The following is a 20,801-nucleotide window of genomic DNA, read 5'->3' as shown; positions in this document are numbered from 1 at the left end:
CGTTGAAACCACAGAACTGCAAGTCATACACCTCCAAGTTTGTGTCGATATCCCATATTGCACCGCGACATAAACGGCGGAAAAATCACTCTAGTTATTGTGACTCTCTATTGTTTCTTTTTGGGGTGAGATATCAGGCGGTAGTGTGGCTTACTGAAAGCGAAGGCTAAATCTTATTTGTTACTTAGTTTATTCTTTTTTTTTTTTATACAAGATATTAAAATAATAAATCCGACTGGTTTTGGGTAAGTAAATCCCAAGAAAACGTGTCTAGGATGTGTGATTAGCTGCACTGCATGCTAACTTGCCTAGCTAACATTCGCTTCGACGCACTGGCTAACGTTAGCTTGCTGCTCCGCGAGGAAGAAAAATGGAGCCTCCATATTTAGATTATTCCGTAGCCGTACATGGCGAAATAAAAAATAAAAAATGTGACTAACAAGCAAATTGATTGACTGTCTGATGGACTAACTTACCTAACCATTTGCGCGATTTGATCTGATGCAACTCGTAAATTTGCTTAATTGGCTAACTAGGTAAAGTTAACTTAAAGTATGAGCTGTTGTTGCTAGCAAGCGTTGGTTGTAGCTAGAGTAACGTTACATGCACGGCTATAGCTAGCTGTTTAGCAATGGATTAAGATAGCTAATTGGAGTTGAATAAACCGTGTATTAGTATATCACTTTGGCTGAGTGGAATCAAGTTGGCTAAGTTTTACACGCATTAGTCGGATAGCTAGTTAGTTGTATGTAGGGAGTTTCCTACGGTTGAATATTCTATGCTAATGGTTGGCTAGCTAATTCATTTGTGCCGAAAAAGAAGGTGACGTTAGCTAGCTAGTTGGACAGCCCTAGTTAACTGCGTCATGCTTTAGCTAATGCTAAACCTAATCACTGCTGTTGGCTAGACATTACGTTAATTGGTTGGTTATCTTTGGTTGAAAATTTCCGCTGAAGTGTGATATTCTGGACCCGGCGACGTTCGGTTGGCCCATGCATTGCTATTATGTAGGCCTCAAGTACCGCGCGGCCTGTGATACCCAAATCATTGACCGCGTTAGTTACCATTATTTAGCTACCTGGGTAGTTGGTCATTTTCGCACATGGATCAGTTGACTTATTTCGTTTTTCATGGCAGGGCTGCCTGTCTTCTGTGAATTTCATATCATAGGACCCAACTTATTAAAATGTGATGTATTCTAGGTAGTTTCGTTTTTGCGCAATGGTATCTATAAGTTTATGAGCTCGTGTTAATCTGACGATTCCAGCTCTTCGATCCTGTCCATTCGAAAGTATATGAATGCGACTGTGTGCCCGTTTGTATGTTAACTGCTGATAACTCGGTGGCATGTGAACCCCCATTGTGCAGTTTGTGTTGTGTTGTCATCTTACTTTGAGAGTTTGTTCGTATTCACAAATAATCTCAAGACATTGACATTATCGCAACATACATTTGCCACCTGTTTTAATGTCCCAGTACACATGTTATAGACTGTCAGAGGGTGGACAAGCTCCTGTCTTCCAGTTTCACTAATGTCTTCCCTGTTGCATTTGACCGGTCAGTTCTAGTTCTCAAGGGCCGCAGGTTGAATTCTGCCGGTGGAACAACAGCAGTCGCATGCAGGAGGCAGTTTGAGACGGCGGTGGTGTCTGAAACGTGCAACATCTAATCATCCAATGCCCATTCATTCTTATTTAACCTTAATCTTTATATATGTGTGAACAGAGGGAAATTGATAGTTGCCCATCTACTTGCAAATAACCAAGAAGTACATAAAGGCCTACAGGCGTGCACAATTTATGATGAACGTGTATGGATGGTTTTAGCCATTGAGCAGGATATTTACGAGCGTACTCAATGGAAGTGATTGTCATTTCACGTGGAAAAAGCTTTGTTTTTGATCAGCGCTGATCGTTTTTAAGAATCTTGGTCGTCTCATATTTGCACATAGCTGCAGTTATTTACTTTATGTAAGGCTTACTCAACAACGGGAACCTCAGTGTCTGTCATATGTAAACATAATGGATTCACGATTTTCACAGAAGCGCTTGAGAGTGACGTACAGAATGCATTTCTCGTGCGATTCACCCTGGATATTTTCTGAAGCAATTCAGACGAAAGGCCTTGCTGAAAGGTGCAATGGCAGTACTCCCATCAGGGAATTAAACCAGCAACATTTTCAGATACAAGTGCAGTTCCCTAATCCCTTTGCTACGCTACTGCCTCATAATGCTCCCACATCAGTAATTTGTATGTATTTATGTAATGCAATTAAACCGGTGTTTATTTTTGCAGTGTGGGAGTAGGGAATGCATTATTGTGCACATGCTCAAAACCATAAATAAAAGTAAAAACCACAGAATTATTTCCTTTAGTTCCATCTTACTGCTAAAGTGTTTTAAAACATTTTCTAGGTCTACTTGCAAGCATTCCGAAGTTATTTTGTTTTAATTATAATTCTATGCCAAAAAATAGGCAATAGCATTGGTACATTCAACCCGTTTCCTGTATGTACCACAGTTTATTTTTTATTTTGTATTATTATTTTTATTTTTATATATATATATATACTAATGGCTTTTTTCCCCCTGCTGACACGAAACGCTCGCAAACAATTACCCTTTTGCATTCCCTACCGCGACATTGTTGCCACAAGCTGTTTGCCCCATCCAGGAGACCACATTACCGCCTATTTGCAGCCTGCCGGTGTAATGGTGTTGATGTTTGAGCAGCTCTTTTAGGAGTGTTGTGCTTCCTGACCTCTCTCGCTCTCCCCGTTGCAGGTGGGTGCTGCAGACAGGATGTCGTACCCTCCTCACCTCAATCGGCAGCAGATTGGGATCCCCCAGCTTCCCCCTGGCATCCCTCCCCCGCAGTTTGCAGGGTTCCCCCCGACGGTGCCGCCAGGTGAGGGGCCTGCGGCTGCATTAAACACCTTCTCATCAAGCGGCTCTGAGAAGGCGTTTAATTTAGCATTTAAGGCACTCGGCAGATTCTACCCAAAGCGATTTGTACAAGCTTTTTACATGCAGTCCATTGAACAGCCGGATATTCGCTGAAGTGACTCGGGTTTAGTGCCTCACTCAGGGGTACGGTGCCCGCGCACCACCTGGGAATCTTAACCTACCGCCTGGGAGCGCCGGCCTGGCTCCCTAGCCTTTATGCTGCACTGCCAATTAATTGCCTTGGTAACTTGAACTTGTGTGCAGAGAAAGCCAAACGGCAACAAAAGAGTAAGAGAGGGCGTGTGTTTGTGTCCTCTGGTTGTTCTACCAGCCAGTATTTTTAATTTCTTTTCTACCTGCTCTATATGTGATTTGGCCATAGTGCTGTCTAGCTGAGTCATGTGTTTTTAACATATAGCCTGTTGGTTTTTTGCTGTAGGGGTTTGTAGGGACTCGTGACAGAAATGTGTTGTACGCGTCAATTCCCTTTCACCACGTTTGTGTAATGAGAGCGATGGGAAACGTGTCTAACGTGATTCCCGTTTTCAGGAACGCCGATGATCCCGGTGCACATGGGCCTGATGTCGCCGGCCCCTACGGTAAGCCTCTGCCACGGTTCCAGGCTGTCCTCGGTCTTAAGGCCCGTTTATAGTCCAGTGACGTGGCATTGAGAACGACTGTGAGCCTTCTGTTCTGCCCAACTGTAGTCATTGTCTTTAGCCAGAATGATACATGCGCTCCAGTCGGGTTATCACCGTGACCAGCGACGTCTGTTACGTGTTGTCCGTCGCCGCTGGGCTATGAACTGGCCTTCATTTGATTCACCCGTTTACACTCACCTCTGTGTTTATTATCTGTGCTCCAGTAGAGTGGTCCGTCCTTGCATGCTTGACCCACAAATGAGTAAAAAAAAAAAAAAAAAAAAATTTATTAAAACTTGATGAAAAGGACTGCAACCCATTAGTTATTTAGGACTTTGGTGACAGTAGAGCTTTCATTGTCCCGTGTGCCAAATATTGCATGAATAGAATAATGCTGAAAACTCTTTGGAATTGCTTGCATCTGCAGAGCATGAATCCTTTGTAGTCATGTCTGCTTATCCCTTATAATACATTCCTTTCCAACGGAGGGTCGATCTATAGAAATAGTATATTTTAAAGATCTATTTATGTTTGTTCACGATAGTGATGGTGTCCAGTTGTTGATCGGTCATTCTTCTTTGTGGGCTGTTGGTGGTGCAGGTTCTGGTGCCCACCTCCATGTCCATGGTGTCCAAGCCCGTCGGGCCCCGGAAGGAGATCACCGGCCCCAGGGTGAAGGAGTCTGACGAGAGCAGTGGCCCCACCACCACCGTGTTCGTGGGCAACATCTCGGAGAAGGCCTCCGACATGCTTGTTCGACAGCTGCTTGCAGTGAGTTGCCTCTTTCGCCAGTATTATATTTTATTTGGCTGACTCTTTTATCCAACCGGTTTCATCTAAAACTGTTTTATAGATGTAATCCGTTGTAAAGACAGTTGCTAGTCTTCCTGTTGCGCACCTAGCTACACAGCAGTTGCAAACACGTTATGGGTGTCTTAAATCGTTATGGGTATAACCACTGAATGGCAGATTTGTGACTGCAGTCAAGTGGAACTCAGTATAGACTGACAGCTGTCCAAAGTTCAGTGGTTAAACTTTGTTTATATAAAAAAGAAAAAGAAAAGTGTCTGCTTTGGTGGTGGAGGTCTGCTCAATGAACCACTGCCATACAGAGAAGAATCTCTTTTCATTACTGATTACCGCGGGGGGGCCTGTAGTGTAGTGGTTAAGGTAAATGACTGGGACACGCAAGGTTGGTGGTTCTAATCCTGGTGTAGCCACAATAAGATCTGCACAGCTGTTGGGTCCTTGAGCAAGGCCCTTAACCCTGCATTGCTCCAGGGGAGGATTGGCTCCTGCTTAGTCTAATCAACTGTACGTCGCTCTGGATAAGAGCGTCTGCCAAAATGCCAATGTAATGTAATGTAATGTAATGTAATGGACATGAACTGAGGTAAATGTGGTTGTTATTGGAGAAATGTCTTCTGTGTTGATCTGCGTTTTGATGCATTCAGTTTTGGTTTTTCCCAAGGTTAACTAGCTTTTTAAGATGTATTTATTTTTCCTGGAAAGAAGGCTTTCAGTACAGTGTGCTGTGTAAAAGAATGCCAGTGGTCTCGGGCTTCGTGACAGTCGGACCGTTCTCGTCTTTGTAACATCTGAATCTTGGAGATCAAGTTGACTTTATGCGGCCTGTGTGCGAGGGATTCTACTGCTCGATAAAGGCCAATTGTGCGTTGACTGGGCGGCTTTGATAACGTGGTTAAATTTGGGTCTGCTGAGGTAGTGTGCGTACTACTGAAGATTGAAGCAACATCCATGTGTGCTGCACAAGCTTAATCCTTGTAAATGTATTAAATTAAATATTAAATCCATAATATATATCAGCATATTGTGTGCACAGACTGCAGTAGCCTCATTGGACATTGAGGAAGTTCTTGCCATTATTCCACTAAGTGCATGACCCAAGTTTGTAAATTATGTATGGTGACATTTAACTTGTGCAAAATGGGAAATTAATGTAATGTTATGCTTTCTGAATTCCAAATTCATTGATTGTCAGTATAGAGCAAAATCTGTGCTTGTCTCCAATTTAGATACAGGGTCCAAGATAGTTGCAAAGTTTAAGAGTGTCACCTAAAATTGTTCTGATTTTTGTTTGTTCTGGGCTCTTGAAAAGGGCCAAAATGCGTTCTCGGTAGGAGACCCTTTGTGTTTAAAGCTATAATAGGTATGATTTCTGTGTTACAAGACCATTGTAAATCCCTTCCTATCATCGAGAAAGGCTCACTGACATGTTGACACCCTCTGCCTGTGTTTATAGTCCTTAAATTCGGGTTTCAAAATATGCAGTTGACGGCCCGACACTGTACCAAAACATTGCATAACTGCAATAATTCAGTATTTTATTGGTGATGAACTGTCGCACTGCACCGGTCACACAGAACTGAATGCATTTGCTCTTAGTAATCCACAGATAGCGTTGGGAAAATCATGATGGTTTGGAAGTTTTGAAGCTCCCATTCCAAAAGCGCCAAGCACAAGAACGGTACCCTTTAGGAGAGCCAACCCAAAGATGATGCATTATTAAATAATTATTGTATTTTTATTCCCCCACCCCAGAAATGTGGCTTGGTCCTCAGCTGGAAGAGAGTCCAGGGAGCCTCTGGAAAACTTCAAGGTAAAAACAAGACAGGTACAATGCTTCTACAATATTTCACCACCCCTTAAAGTATCTAAGTCACCATATATTAAGAGGAGCATTTGAGCGTTTTTTTTGTGTTAAATTTGCTTTGGGTGTGTGATTGCCTCCCAGGAGTTCGGCAGGCCGGAGATGTGCATGTTTTCTTAGTCCCGGTTTGAGAGACGCAGGGGCATGACCTGTCCAGTGGACGCCTGCCAGGAGCGCGCTGTTATTTAGCTTCTACAAGTTTCTTTTTTTTTTTGGGTCATCGTTTATTTTGATTTTTATTCTATGGGTGGAAAACAGTCCTTTGTTTGAATTGATGTGTTTGCTGTGTGTTTATTCAGTTTTTCCTCCGGGCAAATCGATTGCCGTGGTCTCAAACTCAGTGCCATGGAGGGCCGTGTGTATGCTGCTTTATTCCAGCCTCAGATCTTGATTATGTAATTAAATTATTTGCTGAATTATGCTGTCGGTTTGCACATAATATATATACAGTCAAATGTGTTATTTGTGTTGTCTAAATAACAGCTGTTGCTTATATTCTGTGCATTAATGCAGTTAAATGCATATGCTTGAATGAGTAATTGGAATCAATTAAAGCACAATTAATTGGTTGGAAGGAAAATCTGCATACACACACGGCCCTCCATGGCAACAAGTTTTAGGAAAAGGTTATCTAATTTAGCCTTTATGTGTTGATTGTAGTGGTGGGTGGGGGGTTATGGGATTGGGGCACCCTGTAAAGTGTCTTTAACCCACCCTGAGTGACGACCTGTGGCACCTCTTCCCCCCCTCCAAGCCTTTGGCTTCTGTGAGTACAAGGAGCCGGAGTCCACCCTGCGCGCCCTCAGGCTGCTGCACGAGCTCCAGATCGGCGACAAGAAGCTGCTGGTCAAGGTGGACGCCAAGACCAAGGCCCAGCTGGACGAGTGGAAGGCCAAGAAGAAGAGCTCCAACGGGGTGAGTGCTAATCTGCGCCCGCGTTCACACTTGGACCGTCTCGCCCTTTGAAGAGTATGCTTCTTGGAATGTTTATTTATTTTATTTGTTCTTTTCCCCCACTTCCGGTGTTCCAGAACTTAGAACGGTGTTCTAGAACGTTCAGTTGACAAAGTAATCACGTATTTACGACCTTGCACGTTAAAGGGGCAGAACACTAAATTAGCTTTTAGCATACAAACCCTCGAGACCCCTCTGGTCATTTGGGATGGGTCTATTTATTGTACCTAGACCTTGAGTTGGAGCTAAACATGGTGAAGCTGCTTTTAGCCAGACCGTTCCAGCAGCTAGTGCAGCAAACTTGTTTTCATTTGATGCTTGTCCCAACACATGCTCTGTGTGAAATAAGCGAACGCTCCCTCCCGACAGACCGCAAAACCGGAGGACGGCGCTAAGGAGGATGAGGAGGAGGACGTGCTGGACGAGGAGACGAAGAGGCGGGATCAGATCGTGAAGGGGGCGATCGAGGGCCTGATCCGCGAGTACTCCAGCGAGCTCAACGCTCCCTCGCAGGACGCCGACACGCCCCATCGCAAGAAACGCAAGGAGAAGAAGGAGGAGGTGCGTGCGCCACACGCTCGTTTCCGTAACAGTGCACAGCCTTCTGGGAAGTTCAGGGGCTTTTGCTGCCATTTCCAGCAAGTTTGTTCCTCATTTCATCGTTAGCTTGATCAGAGGGTATGTCGTACAGCTCCCACGTATTTCTCTAGAAGGATCGTCACTCACGCACAGCTCAATGGGAGGGTTGCAGTATGTGGCAAGCCTAGTAATTTAATATTGCCTTGTCATGATGCATCAAATTCCTGGCCCTAATGTCACAAGGGGGGGTTGTGCAAGAAATATCTCCTAATCTAAACCCACTAATGCTGATGCTCCAGATAGTGAATTAGCCCAAAGAAGGCCAGTTTTATTACTTCCTTAACCCATTATAGAAAACCCATAGGAAGGCCTAGGAATCGCAATGTATTTCAACAGTCATGTGTTTTGAGAAACGGTCATATAATCTAATACAACGCTGGTGTCACATCTGTCTGTTAAGGGAGATGTACAGGGTGCATCCACCCATAATGGTTTTCAGCTGTGCTGTTTCACAATGGTTTTATAATGATGAATAACCCTTTTAACATGGTCAATTACGATTGGTGAACACAATATACGTTTGTGTAGCTATTCCATTCAGCATCAGCTGTTCCCAGCTGTAATAGTAATTTACAACATTACCCATGTCTAGACTGTATTTCTGATCAATTTAATGTTATTTTAATTTAAAAAAACTTTTAAAAAACTCAGTAATTCCAAACTTTTGAACAGTAGTGCAAGTCTTATGAATGTGTGCACTGTATCAAGTTGTTTTTACCTTCTGATTTGTATTGCTGGATATATTACAATGGTATTCTCTGTTTTTGACGCTGACATTTGGGCTTTTCTCAACCAGGAGGATATAAATGCCATCGAGATGGAAGAGGATAAGAGAGACCTTATTTCCCGAGAGATCAGTAAATTCCGAGACACGCACAAGGTAACCTACGCACCCGTTTTTTGTGTCACGTAGCTTATGCCTTGGAAGGAAGCTGACCAAATATAGTTCTGTTACAGACTACTGTAATCCCAAGATCTCAAAACCTTCAGTGAATCTTTCAATTTTACATTTGATTCGGACACATTTTGGCATTTTGCGCCCGTGTCAAAAAGAACAGTCCTTGTTGCTTCTACCCATAATATTACATATTTGACAAAATATCAGTGAAATTTGAAATTGTGGGGCAAAAAAGAAAACCGAAATACAATCTCTACGTTAGCTTTGTTTGGATGATGTTGAAAACGTTTGAACGGACGTGCTCACTTGATTCAGAATTGCGTGTTTCAATTGTGGCCCAGTTTGTGAGCCTGTAGTTGATCCATTATAAAGCTACCGAAACAATTTTTCTTTTTGTCCCCCATTTAAATGGAAAAAATAAAATAAAAAATGAGATGCAGTTTGTGCTTTTGTAGGGGGGGAGGCTAAATTTGAAAGAATTTGGAAGACAGGGCTCATTCATCACACATAAAATGCATGGACATAATGTTAAATTCCCTTAAAGCTAATCTATTCATTAAACCCCACCATTATGATAGAGATCATATGGTGACTAAAGCAAGATGAATCTCAGAGCTTTGGGAAAAGTTACGTGGATAGGATGTAAGTATGAGCTTTAATTTCCTTTTTACACATCTTGGGCGCCCCCTCCTGGAGGTCCTCCAAAGGGGCAACTGGCTCTCAGGTTCTGCTCCCATTGGCTAGTGCTTGCACCACATAAGTGACTTTGTTATTAAGTCTGGGCCCAGTGCTTAAAGGGATATTCGTTCCCGCTGAAGCCACCGTGTGGCGTGTCCCTGCGGGGGGGGGGGGGGGGTGCCTAGCGCACGTTAGCCGGAGAGCCCAGTGAACCTGCGGGGGGCCTGCTGTTATAAATGGTGTGTGTGAAAAGCGCAGACTCAATAACCACTGCAGTGACTTTGGCTGCAGCTTGTAATAGAGCAGGGGGCGCCCCTCCACAGCACACTGTGAACTGAAGACTCTCCAGGTAAGACCTCCTTTCTGTCGGCTGCTGCTCTCCTCTCTCTCTCTCTCTCTCTCTCTCTCTCTCCCTCTTTCTCTCCCCTCCTCCTCCCCCTCTTCTTGTGTTTGGCTCAGTACCCCCATCTTCATCTCCATTGACCCCCCCGAAACCCCTCTGTACTTTTTTGTTGTCCTGTTTTTTGTTTTTTTTCCCCCCTCCTTCCCCTTGTCTTTGAATTATGTAGTAAGGTTTAAAATTTTCTGTATTTCTGTAGTCCTGAGACACTATATCTTTATATTCTGAATGTAAATAATAAATCTGTTTATAGTTAAAATGGGAGTGCAGTGGTTATTTGAGTTAATCAGAGTAAGGCCTTGGTCGAGTTCTATTCCGCTACTGCTTCACACGATACTGGTCACTCATATTAGCCTGTAGCTGGGTAAAATGGTGTTGCCGTTCCAGGAGATCACAAGAAGACCATCAGGATGAGATCCACATAGGGGGGAGTCACATAGGTTGTAAAGCTTGTGTACAAAGTGTAGAGGGGGAAAAAATAATCATGAGAGGAGCTGGCATTCCAACAGACATTGAGCAAAACAAAAACTGAGTTGTAACTTAAAGAACTTGGATTTTGCAATGTCTGCCTATAAGTCCGGTGAGTTTTAGTTGGAACAGCAGTCCATTAGACCCCAATGAGAGCGCGATGTTGGGTAATTTCCGATTTAACACAGTGATACATACCACGACAATGACTAAATGGCACTTTCTGCTGTTTGTATCACATTGGAAACACAAAAAACCCACTCTAGTGTGCCCAACAGCTTTTTACTCAATCTTCATTGGAGCATTTGAGCATTGAGGTAAGTCTACAGAGAACTTGAGGTTATTCAGCAGTAATGATAATAATGACAAAGGGTCCGTATTCAGAACCCAGGGAATTGTCATCTTCTCCCTTCCTTTTTCACAGCTTGTCCCCCATCCCCCCTCTCCTTTAAACTGTCCTTAAATCTTCACTCTCGGTTGATTAATCGCTGTCTTCCTCAGCATGACACCTGCAGTTCTTTAACGCCGTCCCGCCAACCGATCAGGCCAGCTCCATTTTGAATGAGCTCAGAGTCCGTTTAGCGCGAGAGTGAATTTCAAATTACGCGGTAGTAGTTTTTAAGCTGCGGTTGGTCCATTTCATCATAGAGTTCAGTGGTCCGTTTGCGCGACCAATGCCGTTCCCGCCGACGGAACGTGCGCTCGTTTTGTGAATTTGACCGTTTGGAGCGAGTGCTGAACTGCACGTGTCATGCCGGCCGTTGGGAGCGTTGTCATTACCGCTTACTGATTAGCGCGAGCCCTTGGGGAACCATCAGAAGACTCCGTCTGGGTAAGATTGCTTCTACGATTTCATTTATTTTTTGCCAAAAAAACCAAAATGTTAATTGTAACGATGTGTTCTCTCGTGTGAAAAGCAATTGTATCCATGATGTGTTCTGCATTTAGGGATTACTTCCTGTATTTTTTTATTTTATTTAACTTGTTTTTTTTTTTTACTTTTAATTTTCTTTTGTGTGTGGATGACTTGGCGTGAGAATGGAGTACTGGTACAAGGGATCACAGATTTCTTATTTATTATTTTTTTATTTCAAAGCTTTTTTTTTTTTTTTAAAGCTTTTTATTTTCTGTCTGAACCCATGTGACCTGTTTTCCTCCCAGGCCTAGCTTAGGCTTGTAGGGGCAGTGAGCCGCTGAATCCGTAGTTCAACACCTGTAAGTCACAAACAACCTAGTCTCACCAGGACCCATCTGTGCTTTTGTCAATGCGATACAATCTGTCTGGAAATCTGTTCTTGTGTTTAAAATGGATATCTCCAGACAAGGCTGTGCCGAAGTATGTAAGTATTTTGAAGAACAGAAACCGACAAAAATCCAAAGTGCAGAGTTTATTTTTGAGTTGCATTTGAAATGTTGAACAGATGGTTTGTTTTTGATTATTTTACATTTTTCTAAAGTGGTTTCCAGTATCTCTGTGTGGCTGGGCTGGTGGGCTGGTGTGCTGTAGGTGTAGCCTGCATGCGCTTTAGTCTTTCCCCTTTGACCTTTCCCCTCTGACCCTAGGCAGCTTGTCAGTACAGGGCTTTATTAAGCACTCTTTTTGCTTGGTGGCCCTCGTGATCGGGATTCTACAGTTATTTGGATAAAGTGCATAGCACCCGGCTCATGTTTTGGGCAAGTTTGTAGACTTTCAAAGCTTGCGTAGAGATTGGTAATTTTGATCTTGATCCTCAGTAGTTCTTAACTAACCAACCTATCTTTAATATATATTTATGTTAGTTTTATTCTGAGATTATAAATACCTGATGAATGTGCTTCAAATTTTAAGGCTGTAGTAACTTTAGAAATTTGCAAGGGAACTTGCTGAAAGTTTACGCCACTAAAGAATAGGAGTGTGGCTTCAGTGGTGCCGTTTGCTTGTGAATATCTTCTCGTGGCCAGTGTGACTCCTGTCCACCAAACCTACTTTCTCAACACATAACCTCACCTGCCTACTTAACTGAACTCATGCTCCCTGATGTGATTGGCTGATCAGTTGGTGACAAGAGGCTGGCCCGTAATGCATGCGCTTCCCAACCTGTCCGTGTTTACGTCAGACGTCCTTGGGTTTGGGGATGAGGGTTCGATTAACTAACCTGTGCTTGAGGGTGCCACCTCTGGGGGGCTGGGGTTGAGCTGGGGTTGGCAGTGCCCATCTTGGTGACGAACCCGTCACTCAACAGTAGAGATTGAGTGTTGACCGTTGAAGCTTCTACCCTGGCCCAGAGACTGTAAACCACTTGTTGACGTGTTTTTATTTTTGAAGAAAAAAACAAAAATTACAAGACCAATGTGCACGTTTTAGATCTGTGAAATATTATCCTTCCTGTGGTCTCTGGTTCTGTGCCTCTGTTGCCATGGAAACGGTTTCCCAGCCCAGTGGAGTGATCACCTCTTTCTTTTTCTCCCCCCTTTTCCTCTGGGCTCTGCAGAAACTGGAGGAAGAAAAGGGCAAGAAGGAGAAGGAACGGCAGGAGATTGAGAGGGAGAGGAGGGAGAGAGACAAAGAGAGAGAGCGGGAGAGGGAGCGACGGGACCGTGAGAGAGAGAAGGAACGGGAGAGGGAGAGGGAGGAGAGAGAGAAGGAGCGGGAGAGGGAGAGGGAGAGAGACCGGGACCGCGAGAGGACGAAGGACAAAGAGAGGGAGCGAGAGAGGGAGCGGGAGAAGGAGAGGAGCCGGGACCGGAGCAAAGATCGCAGCAGGTCCAGGTGAGAGAGAGAATTATTACTATTAGTATTCTATGTCTGTTATATTGTAATATTTCTTATTGTATTTGTTGCGTGTATTATTATTTTGATTGATTATAAGACACTGAGAATGTGTATTGTAAAATGCATCATGCCAATGAAGCACTTTGAATTGGAATTATTAATGTAATGGAATGGAATGTTGGTCACCGCACCCTTATGGGGGTCCTTGTGAGACCCGTTGGTGAGTCCCACCGCACCCTTATGGGGGTCCGTGGCAGACCCATGGGGGAGCGCTGAATAAAACCGTGTCTCCCGCAGAGAGAAGAGCAGGGATGAGAAGAAACGAGACCGCGAGGAAGACGAAGAGGAGGCGTACGAGCGCCGGAAACTGGAGAGGAAGCTCCGGGAGAAGGAGGCCGCCTACCAGGAGGTAAACGGGTGGAAAAAAAGGGGACGGGACAAGGTTCAGTCTTGCCAGGGAATAGGGGTGTTAAGTGTCATTGCTCTCTAGTGGCCCCTCCTGGTGAGACCAGGCACCTGCGGATGCACTAACCAAGAATACAACACGGGCAGTGTGTGTTTGGTGTGTCTGCGGTGTGGGAAATGGAGAGAGTGGGTGTCATGTGACTTGGGAGTCACATGTCCTCCGTACCGTCCATGTCCTGTCCATGTCGGCAGGAGATCAACAAGTTTGGTTGAGTTTTGGTTTGGAGGAAAAGAAAAAAACAACCAAAAATGTAAAATAAATCGGTCACTTAAGAATTTTCCTTGTACTGGTGTCTGATTTGGGTTTATTGTCGTTCACAGCGTCTGAAAAACTGGGAGATCAGGGAGAGGAAGAAAGCTCGCGACTATGCCAAGGAATCGGAGCGGGAAGAGGAAAGGCGGCGAGAAATGGTGGGAACCAATCAGAACTGATTTTGGTCAACGGTAGCCGTGATGCGTCACTTGCCCCCTAAACTTCATAATGCTTGTGTGTCCTTCAGGCGAAAGAAGCCAAACGACTGAAGGAGTTCCTCGAGGACTACGACGACGACAGAGACGACCCCAAATACTACAGGTGCCAATGAATGTTTGTCTCCTGTTGATTGAAACCGAGCCATCCTGAGCTTTGCATTATGGACCAGTAGAACAATGTCAACATATGATTCAGTTTCTTTGAAAAACTGGGGGGGGGGGGGGGGTGTGTAATATCACAAAACAGGATTATCGAGTTAGCTCAAAGTTCGCCGAGTTAAAACCCCCGGAACCTTTCGAAAACTAGAATATGGACTTCGGTAAAAATTCTTGTTCTGGGTTGTTCTGGGTTTCACTCTGTGGATTTACCCAGCTAGCTCCGTAATCGTGCTTCCTGATACACAACCCCCCCCGATGTGTGCATAGTGTGTCCGTGTTTGACGGGCGGAGCGGTGACGCCGTCCGTGTTTGACGGGCGGAGCGGTGACGCCGTCCGTGTTTGACGGGCGGAGCGGTGACGCCGTCCGTGTTTGACGGGCGGAGCGGTGACGCCGTCCGTGTTTGACGGGCGGAGCGGTGACGCCGTCCGTGTTTGACGGGCGGAGCGGTGACGCCGTCCGTGTTTGACGGGCGGAGCGGTGACGCCGTCCGTGTTTGACGAGTGGAGCGGTGACGCCGTCCGTGTTTGACGGGCGGAGCGGTGACGCCGTCCGTGTTTAACGCTCTCCCAACGCGGCGCAGGGGCAGCGCGCTGCAGAAGCGCCTGAGGGACCGGGAGAAGGAGATGGAGGTGGACGAGCGGGACAGGAAACGGGAGAAGGAGGAGCTGGAGGAGATCAGGCAGAGGCTGCTGGCCGAGGGACACCCCGACCCCGACGCAGAGCTGCAGAGGGTGAGCGTCCCGGCGAGCCTGCGGCTGGACCTGAGTGCCTCTCGCTTTTTGCCCCTCTTTCTCGCTCTCTCACATGCTCACACTTTTTCTGTTGCTTCTGTTGCTCTCGCTCCCTCACTCACTCTCACTGCCAAGCTGAGCGTCTGCTGTACACAGTGAGTGTGTACGTTTGAACTTGTGGTGGACTGAGTGAGAATCTCTCGTGCTTGACTCCTACTCTTGCTCTCACTCCCTCTTCCTCACTTTCTTTCCCTCAACTTTTCCCTCCCTCTTTCTTTCTCTTTCTCGTGTGCTCTCACTTTCTTCCTCTCTCGTGCTCACTCTCATGCTCACTCTCGTGCTCTTTCTCCCTCTCCCTCTCCCCCTCTCTCCCTCTCCCCCCCTCTCTCTCTCCCTCCCCCCCCCCCCCTCTCTCTCTCTCCCTCTCTCCCTCCCTCCCTCCCTCTCTGAGTGTCTGCTGCACCCGGGCCCTGACTCTGTCCCCCCCCGTTGCTTCTCTCTCCTGCAGATGGAGGCGGAGGCGGAGCGCCGGCGGCAGCCCCCGGTGAAGCAGGAGCCGGAGTCCGAGGAGGAGCCGGAGAAGGTGCAGAAGGAGGAGCGCGAACGCGAGCGGGACCGAGACAGGGACAGGGAGCGGGAGCGGGACCGGGACCGGCGGGGGGGCCCCCCGGTCGGGGCCGAGCCCCTGGAGCCCGAGCCCCAGTCGGAGGACGAGGTGGAGGAGGGCGAGGAAGAGGACGGGGAGGAGGATGACGAGCTGCCCGAGGTCAAGCCGTGCCTGAAGCCCACGCTGCGGCCCGTCACGGCTGCGCCCTCCGTGTCCTCCGCCAGCGGCAACGCCTCGCCCAACACGCCCGGGGACGAGTCCCCCTGCGGCATCATCATCCCCCACGAGAACTCGCCCGAGGCCCCGCCGCCCGAGGAGCTGCGCCCCAAGATAGGCCTCAGCCTCAAACTGGGTACGCCCCCCCCCCCTTCCCCGGGCATCTTCTGCCAGCTCAATCAACTTATGAGCTTGCAGTGATTCGTCTAATTTAGATAAACATTCTTTAGATATCAACCCTGTGAAGAGAGTATGTCTTTTGGAATGTTTTCTTTTTCCAGATTCTAAGTCAATGTTCTGGAACTCCATTATTTGAGATGTTAACCCTTTCAGGTCCCAAGCCCAATATGAAGTGGCTCCTCCCAAAGGGGTTTTGCCTTTCCTTGAGAATTTATTAGGGTTTTAAAAGGGGCTCAAAACAATAGTATAGCAGCCATTTTGATTGGTTGAAACGGTATAAGGTTGAGTGCCATGTGTCACTCCTGGAACTGAAAGGGTTAAAGCAGTGGTCACCAATCCTGTTCCTGGAGATCTACCATCCTGTAGGTTTTCACTCCAACCCTAACAAAGCACACCTCATTCAACATCTCATTGAGCTGCAAATTGGTAGAATCAGGTGTGCCAAACTAGGGTTCAAGTAAGAGCCTTCAGGACAGGGTAGATCTCCAGGAACAGGGTTGGTGACCCCCTGGGTTGAAGGGTTAAAATCTCCGGTCATCGAGTGGCTGCCACCCGCCCTAACCGCCCCGTGTCCTCCTCCCGCAGGTCCGACGGGGAGCCCCAGCCAGCCCAACGCCGTGAAGCGCAAGAAGCTGACGGCGGACAGCGTCTTCAACAAGTTCGACGACGAGGAGGCGGACGAGCTCCCGCGCAAGCGCAAGCTGGTGCCGCTGGACTACGGCGAGGACGAGAAGGGCGGGCTGGGCCTGGACGGGGCGGAGGTCGCCGGCGCCAAGGGCAGCGTCAACACCGAGGAGAAGCGCAAGCACATCAAGAGCCTCATCGAGAAGATCCCCACCGCCAAGCCCGAGCTCTTCTCCTACCCGCTGGACTGGGCCATCGTGGACTCGGTGAGCATGTGTGTCGCGGTCCGGGGCAGGAGTCTGCGTGCCGGCCTGGGCCTCTCCCACGCCTGGGCCTTGAGCCTCTCCCAGACCTGGGCCTTGAGCCTCTCCCAGACCTGGGCCTTGAGCCTCTCCCAGACCTGGGCCTTGAGCCTCTCCCAGACCTGGGCCTTGAGCCTCTCCCAGACCTGGGCCTTGAGCCTCTCTTGGGCCTTGGGCCTTGGGCCTCTCCTGGGCCTTGAGCCTCTCTTGGGCCTTGAGCCTCTCTTGGGCCTTGAGCCTCTCTTGGGCCTTGGGCCTCTCTTGGGCCTTGGGCCTCTCCTGGGCCTTGAGCCTCTCCTGGGCCTTGAGCCTCTCCTGGGCCTTGGGCCTCTCCTGGGCCTTGAGCCTCTCCTGGCCCTTGAGCCTCTCCTGGGCCTTGGGCCTTGGGCCTCTCCCAGACCCGGGCCTTGGCCTCTCCCAGACCCGGCCCTTGGCCTCTCCCAGACCCGGGCCATGAGCCTCTCCCAGACCTGTTCCTGGAGGTGTGTCGTCCTGTAGGTTTTCATTTCAACCACCCTAATTTGGCACATCCTTGTTCTACTAATTGGCAGCTCGACGATATCTCTAGCTGTTGGATGAGGTGTGCTTTGTTGCCATTGGGAGCTAAAAAACCTGCAAGGACAGTAGATCTCCAGGAACTGGGTTGGGAACCATTGCCCTACAATTGTGCTTCAGACGACAGGTGTTCTTGTAAATGTGTCTTCAGTAACCATTGGATTTGCTTGAATCTTCCTCTGCCCCAGTTAGTTCAGTTCAGTTCAGCACAGTTCAGCACAGCCTGCCTCAATCCCCCACGCGTCTCTGAATTCAACTAGTGATCTGTGAGGTGGTGTTGGCAGTTGGAGGTGGTGGCAGTGACTGTCTTGGTTCTCGCTGCCAACTCTCTCTCTGTCCTGTGGTCTAGTGTGTTTTGTGGGAGTTTGGGCATCATGTGAGGGTTGGTGATGGTGTGCTTAGAGGGCACCTTTGCTTAAACTGACTGAACCTGTGTTTTTTCTTCCTTTGCAGACGCTAATGGAGCGCAGGATCAGACCGTGGATTAATAAGAAGATCATAGAGTACATCGGCGAGGAGGAGGCCACGCTAGTCGACTTTGTCTGTTCAAAGGTGCGTATGGTGTGCACTATGAGCATGAATACTGAGTCCATTCTCCTGGCTGTAGTGTTGAGCTCGTCTTGTATTTGTCTGGCTGTAAGCTTAACCATGTCTGTAACTGTAGTCGAGCTAACTGTTAGCATTACAGAATCATCCCAGTGTCTGAAGGTGGTTTTTATGTTGGTTCATCATGGTAGCCTGTCCTGTACCCTGCCTAACCCACTACCTCTGCCCCTTAGGTGATGGCACACAGCACGCCACAAGGCATCCTGGATGATGTTGCCATGGTAAGTATTTTGTTTGCGGATCAATCCATCACTGTGGTTTGGATGATGTGTTATTGAAGCAGAAGATGTTAAGTTAACCAATTGAGCAGTAGGCTTTTTGGATTATTATTATTTTTCCTCAAAATTCTAAGTCTATGTTCTAGAACTGTTGCTTTCAGTTCCCAGTTGTGGTTCTATCAGCGTAAGAATTTTCAGTCTAATCACATAATTGCGATCAAACACCGAAATGGGTTTATCACTGCCCCCTAATGTTTCACTCCTGTCCTGTAGGTCTTGGATGAAGAGGCAGAGGTCTTCATCGTGAAAATGTGGAGGTTGCTAATTTATGAAACCGAAGCCAAGAAAATTGGACTTGTAAAATAAACAGAGCACTGAACGGGGACAAACTCCTGCCTTCTTCCACTCTCAGCTTTCCCCCATCGTTTGTACCAACCAAGAGACATCTCATGTTCCCCGGCGTTACTCAAAATATCCCAAAAGTAGAACTTGTTGAGGGGTGGGTGGAGAGGGGTTGCTGGGCATACGACCACAAGGACTGGGTATTTTCCCTCCAGCCTAACGGACTCTCTGAACTCTCGGCTACTGCTTCTGTGGTGCGTGCGTGAGGATAGCATGTTTGTACGTGATTTATCGCATTTGTTGAGCTTGTGTAGGGGGTGGGTGGAGAGTGCACTAACCTGCATGGCCAAATCGTTAATTTTCTGGATCCTGTTGCCCTGCGGTTCAGAACTGGTGAGGGATTGATAACTACAAGACGGTGGTGATTTACACAGGTGAGCCCCGTCTTCCTCAAGCTGGCACGCCATAAGACGTCACTTGGTTTCATGTCCTGCGCTCTGGGTACGTCAGTTGCGTTATGCGTTTACCGACCTGCAGGCCTATGTAAAGTACAACTTTTTTTTTTTTGACTCATATCCTCTACATGCCATCCATGAATAATCCCCCTTCCCCCATGTGTTTAACCAAACTGTTTGAGTGATTGGATGTCATTTCACATGGTTGGGAGTGCCCAACGTTTTCCCTTTGTCCGTGGTTTTTTTCCCTGAGTTTCTGGGAAGGCCGATGAGAAATCCGTGGGTTTTCTGGATCCTGAAACGTCTCTGTTCGGAGCCCATCAACCCCGTTTAAGCCTTTGTCCCCTTCGTCTTGTAGACTTTGAAAAAAAAAATTAAAATGATTTCTTTTTTACAAAAACAAAAAAAACAAAACAAATGAAAGTAGTATTTCTGTGAATTCTGCTGTGTGGAATGATCACGTGATTTCATTTTACGGATTTTTGTTCGTTCTTTTTTTTTTGTTTTTTTTTGTTGCAGCATTGATTTCACATGTACTGTTCCGAGTTGCTAATTAACCTTCTCCCCGAAAAGCAATGGCGATTCGTAAGTTCTGACTTAATACAGGTTTGGTACAGTAACTGAGCGTCTAGCTTCGAAGAGCAAGGTCTTATCAGGTTCATTTGCACATACATACAAACATTGCTCTTGTTTTTATTCAGATGTTTTTGCTGTGAATAAAGGATTGTAAAGTACACCTCTGATTACTTCTCAGTTTAAGGATTTTGATTTTTCGCCTGTCCGATCGGCATTTTACACAATGCAGGGATTAAACGGGCACGACATATCCAGAATAAGGCTGTGTCACAATTCATAGGCGTAGTCTCCTCACGGCCGTGCACACCCACAGTTGTCGTCGGCTTGCACTGTGTTGTCCTACTGTTATTGATTTCCTGAAAAGCATTCATATTTACCAGTTGAGATTTTTTCAACTGTACACAAAGAATAAAATGTTTTGGCTACACTTTTTGCTTGTGTAAAAAAAAATATTACTGAATTCATTCTTGCATTTGTTGGGTTGAATCGGGGGAAATGCAGCAAGTGCGACAGCGGTTAGGTAGCAAATCCTCCTAACCTTATTCGCGTTGTGTCAGTGTTGTGGTAAAAAAAAAAAAAAACATTGATAAACCTTTACGGATCAAACTTGTCAACTAGAGTTTGGATATTTAGGAGTCGTACCGAACAAAAAAAAACTAAACTTCTGCTTGAGACGCTTGGTTTCTGTAACCCTAACTACCAAGTAGGTTATGTGCAACTGCACGGAAGCAAACTGCTGAATTGGATCTGTGGATCTGTTCCTGCGTTAAGAGCATGATGTTCGACCTGAAATGCTGGCTTCAACGTGGCCTATTTAAAAATAAAAATCCCACATTTATAAATATGGCTAAGGTTTAGGCAACGGTAAGTATTAATCAAATGTAAATGGCTTGGTGGTTTCACTTAACCATCTCAACGGTATCTAATGTCATGCATGTGTATGAAGCACAAACATTAAATAGGAATTGTATAATGCAGCCTGGACGTTTTACACGCTCTGTTCTTGGATATTAACACACGGCTTGTACACTTTCGAGACGTCGGAGGGGGTAAAAGTGAGAAAAGTATAGGCTGTGTTGAGTCGAGTTTTGTAAGGGCGTTGAAACCGTTTTGAAGATCACGATTAATGAGGTTTGTAATTCGACAAACCTGAGTTAGGATCTACGTGCTTTTAATTATAAATCTACTCTATCGCACAGCATCTATTTGAAAGTGCAGTTGCCCAGTATTTTGGAATATTTGTAAT

General features: G+C 46.5%; 1 protein-coding gene across 4 annotated transcripts; it reads left to right on the top strand.

The window, feature by feature from the left end:
- Positions 1–89: 89 nt before the first annotated feature.
- rbm25a (RNA binding motif protein 25a) lies at positions 90–19,722 on the top strand. 4 transcript variants are annotated; one of them, XM_061222474.1, is made up of 18 exons: positions 90–245; positions 2,784–2,907; positions 3,495–3,544; positions 4,187–4,357; positions 6,149–6,206; positions 7,012–7,172; positions 7,581–7,772; positions 8,647–8,730; positions 12,766–13,043; positions 13,344–13,455; positions 13,833–13,922; positions 14,012–14,085; positions 14,724–14,874; positions 15,383–15,833; positions 16,463–16,767; positions 17,812–17,910; positions 18,138–18,185; positions 18,456–19,722. In XM_061222474.1, the coding sequence occupies exons 2-18, from the start codon at positions 2,802–2,804 to the stop codon at positions 18,546–18,548; spliced, it is 2,523 nt and encodes an 840-aa protein (XP_061078458.1). In that variant the 5' UTR covers positions 90–245; positions 2,784–2,801; the 3' UTR covers positions 18,549–19,722. The 4 variants fall into 4 exon arrangements, with proteins under 4 accessions (XP_061078458.1, XP_061078294.1, XP_061078375.1 ...); XM_061222310.1 differs by having other exon boundaries at positions 6,149–6,221; XM_061222391.1 differs by having other exon boundaries at positions 3,495–3,546; positions 4,180–4,357.
- The last annotated feature ends 1,079 nt before the right edge of the window (positions 19,723–20,801 follow it).

Source organism: Conger conger, chromosome 1, assembly GCF_963514075.1.
Source record: "Conger conger chromosome 1, fConCon1.1, whole genome shotgun sequence".
Lineage (NCBI taxonomy): Eukaryota > Metazoa > Chordata > Actinopteri > Anguilliformes > Congridae > Conger > Conger conger.
This window is presented reverse-complemented; position numbering and strand designations above follow the sequence as displayed.